This window comes from Sesamum indicum, linkage group LG6, assembly GCF_026168435.1.
Source record: "Sesamum indicum cultivar Baizhima isolate 11 linkage group LG6, ASM2616843v1, whole genome shotgun sequence".
Lineage (NCBI taxonomy): Eukaryota > Viridiplantae > Streptophyta > Magnoliopsida > Lamiales > Pedaliaceae > Sesamum > Sesamum indicum.
Genome location: NC_142662.1, coordinates 13,369,055 through 13,372,845, shown reverse-complemented (window position 1 = coordinate 13,372,845; position 3,791 = coordinate 13,369,055). Strand labels below are relative to the sequence as shown.

Here is a 3,791-nt window from a genome sequence, read left to right as displayed (position 1 = left end):
AGACATTCGGAATTTCAACTTTGATTATACTTTTTTAGTTAGGAATAGTAATGGAGACTATTATTCTATTTATTTTTGTTTTGAAAATCATATTTTTTAGATTGACAACAATCATTCTTTACTGAGTGAACTCTTCTTTTAGTTATTGCAATTCTAACTCTATGAATAATGGATCTTCGAGTGACGATTCCTTATATAATCGTTACATGTACGATACTCAATCTTGTAGGAATAATCACATTACTAGGTGCATTGACAGTTGTCTTCATTCTCAAATCTCTATTGATACGTCCATTGTAAGTGATAGTTAAATTTCTAGGTCCGCTATTTATAAATGGAGAATCGACTAGTAGTGAAAGTGGAAGGTCCAATGTAGAAACCCACGTGAAGAGTAGTGATTTAACTCTAGGAGAAAGGACTAATGATCTCGACGCAACTCAAAATTACAGGACTTTGTGGATTCAATGTGAAAATTTTTATTGATTAAATTATATAAAAAAATTAAATAAAAATGAATACTTGTGAACAATGTGGATATCATTTGAAAATGAGTAGTTCAGAAAGAATCGAAGTTTTGATCGATCCTGATATTTGGGATCTTATGGATGAAGATATGTCTCTCTCGATACCAATGAATTTCATTCGGAGAAGGAGCCTTATAAAGTTCATAGTGATACTTATCAAAGTAAGACAGGATTAAGTGAGGTTGTTCAAACAGGCGTAGGTCAACTAAATGAAATTTCCATAGCAATTGAAGTTATGGATTTTGAGTTTATGGGGGGTAGTATGGGTGTTGAGAGTTTGAATACAACAGCTAATGAAATTGTCACTTGAGGATATTAACTACAGTTTTAGGGCAGTTTTTTAGTTTCTTAACAGTTTTTCCTTCTTATCCATTTGTTAGTTTTATTACAAGTAGTTATAATATTTGTACTATAAATACTTGTTTATGACATACTTTAATAGTAATTCTGCAACATATTAAATTTAGAGTTTTTTTCTTTTTATCATTTTCGTATTTCTCATTTCCTGCACTTTTGAGTTATTTTCAAGTTTCTACAATGGGACCCATAGAAGGCGAGAAAATTACCCGTTTGATTGGGTATGCTTTCAATCAGTTTCTACCTCTTATTGTAGTGTGCGCTTGGGAGAGGGGTGCGTGTAAGAAGGAAATTTTCGCTTGATGCAAATGGCTAAATATTCTTTTGGCTTATATTCTTATCAATCAAATAAAAAGTTATTTTATGTACCAATCCTTACATCTTCTACTACTGGTAGGGTAACTACTAGTTCTGGTATGTTGGGAGATATCATTATGATGAACTCAATTCGTACATTGCATCTGCTGGTAAAGAGTAATTGAGTAAACATTGAATCAAACAGTATTTGAAAGTTCACAAGCGGCTGAATATTTATTCAAGAAGGGCTTATTTGACATAATCGTACCACATAATCTTTTAGAAAGTATTATGAGTGGGTTATTTAATTCCACGCTTTCTTTATTTTGAAGTCAAATTCAAGTAGAGCACACTAAGTTCAATTATAGCAAATAAGTAGTTAGCTTATTCAAATCAAAGAAGATAAGAATGGAGTTTTCTTTGGTGACCTAAGATCTAATTGTAGAAAGAATAAAAAATTGTGGATAACTCTCCGTTTCTAATTTTTTTCACCTAGATTCTTGATAACTAATTAATAGGTCTCTATCAACAACATAAAATCGTAAGATCTCTCTTTTGTGAAAGTAGGCAAATAAAAATGAATTTCGTCTCAAGTATACAATTACAATCAAATTTAAATATAGAAAAAATAGATATATAGTTTATTATTCTTCTCCATCTCCCAAAAATCCCATTTCCACTTAAAATCCCGGTTGTGTTGCAACCTAACAAATCTTTTGATAATTTGTAAGAAACTCTTTGAGAAGATACAAGATTTAAAAGGACAGAAGGATACAGGGAAACAACAGTGTAGCTCCAGCCACGAAGAAGAAGAACAAAGCCTGTTCATGCTTTGTCTTATTTCTATTCCTTTAAGTCAAATTTTAAAAACACATTTTTACTAGTGACAGGTTGAATTGTTTAGCAACTTAGTAGTTAGGTAAATTTGTTAGAACTTGATATGTATATATACAGCCCCTTCGTGCTCAAGTGCAGACAGATGAAATGCAATCTTCTCTTCCCTGAAAACTTTACTCTGATAAATTCCCTTCAAATTCATCCCGTCTCATCTATTTTAACATGGCATCAGAGCAGGTTAAGCTCTGATACAACAAATCTCACCAAGCCTCTGCACTGTTAGTGCCACTTTCTTGAATAAATTCAAGAAAACGGAATGTCAAAACACCATGGAAGAAAGAACCTCTGGTGAATTCAACAACATGAAAAACCAAGGGAGTGATAACTTTGGGATAGCTCTCATATGAAGACCATTAAACGGGAGCAATTATCTTTCTTGGGCAAGATCAATCAAGATTTCCATTGGAGCAAGACAGAAGTTAGGCTACATTAATGGAACATGTCAAAAACCAATAGAAGATAAGGAAGCCGTAGAGGAGTGGAGGAAGAACGACTACATGGTCGTATCCTGGATTTTGAACTCCATTACAAAAGAAATTACAGAAGATTTTCTGTATGCAGATTCGGCTAGGGACTTGTGGGTAGAACTCGAAACGCCATTTGGCGAAAGTAATGGTCCTCTACTCTACCAGATACAGAGAGACATTACTTCTATATCACAAAAGAACATGAATGTGGCAGTGTATTTCACAAGACTTAAAAGGCTTTGGGATGAATGGGGATCACTTGACCCATTATCCGTGTGCTCTTGTGGAGCAAGCAAGAAAGTATCTGATAAAATGGCCTCTTATCAATTAATCCAGTTTCTCATGGACCTTAGCAACACCTACGATCATGTGAGGAACCAGATTTTACTCATGGATCCTTTGCCCACTGCTGCAAAGGCATAGAGTGGAGAAACAGAGAGATGTCAACTCTGGAATTAATGATATTGAAAAGGAAGGAGTAATGGCTGCGCAAGTTCTTGAACCAAGAAGGCAAGTGAACACAAGAGGAAATTTCAAGAAAGCTCCTATAGACAAGAAACAGTTGCTGTGTGAACACTGCAAGAAGAGGGGCCACCTGAAGGAAGGATGCTTTGAATTGATAGGTTTTCCAGATTGGTATAAAGGTATTACAGACAAAGGGAAAATTGGTGGCAGACCCTTGAATTTCAGAACTATAAATGGAATAACAGAGCAAGAAGCAAATAGTCTACAGACAACTCTCAACTTGGATGAGGACAGAAGATTTTCAAGGTTTGTCAAAAAGGCGATACTGAAGGTCACACAAGACCAAAGCAACAGCCACCTAAGTTCAAAATTCTCTGATTTTCAAGGCTATGTAGGTACAATTCCTATCACTACTGATTTATAGATTATTGATAGTGGGGCTTTAGCCCACATGTGTGCCTCCATAAAGGCTTTCAAAACTTTCTATGCTCTTAACAACGAAGTCTCTATCAAGTTGCCTAATGGATCTAACCAACAAGTTAAAATTGTAGGAGATGTTCATAGAAGTCAAAACTTTATATTAAAACATGTTTTATATGTACCTGCATTCAAACATACCTTACTTTCAGTAAGCAAGTTATGTGAAGATGATCATTATAGTGTGCATTTTATAAATCATACTTGCATTGTGCAGGACCCTCTGACTAGAAAAGTGATGGCTATAGGTAGGCAACAAGGGAGACTATATGCGTTAGAGAAGAAACCACCAGCTCACATGCAAAAT

General features: G+C 34.7%; 1 protein-coding gene across 1 annotated transcript; it reads left to right on the top strand.

Moving 5' to 3' along the window:
- The first annotated feature begins 2,572 nt into the window (after positions 1 to 2,572).
- Positions 2,573 to 2,965, top strand: LOC148787823 (uncharacterized). Its single transcript, XM_088881390.1, has one exon. It carries the CDS (start codon positions 2,573 to 2,575, stop codon positions 2,963 to 2,965), a length of 393 nt encoding a protein of 130 aa, XP_088737516.1.
- The last annotated feature ends 826 nt before the right edge of the window (positions 2,966 to 3,791 follow it).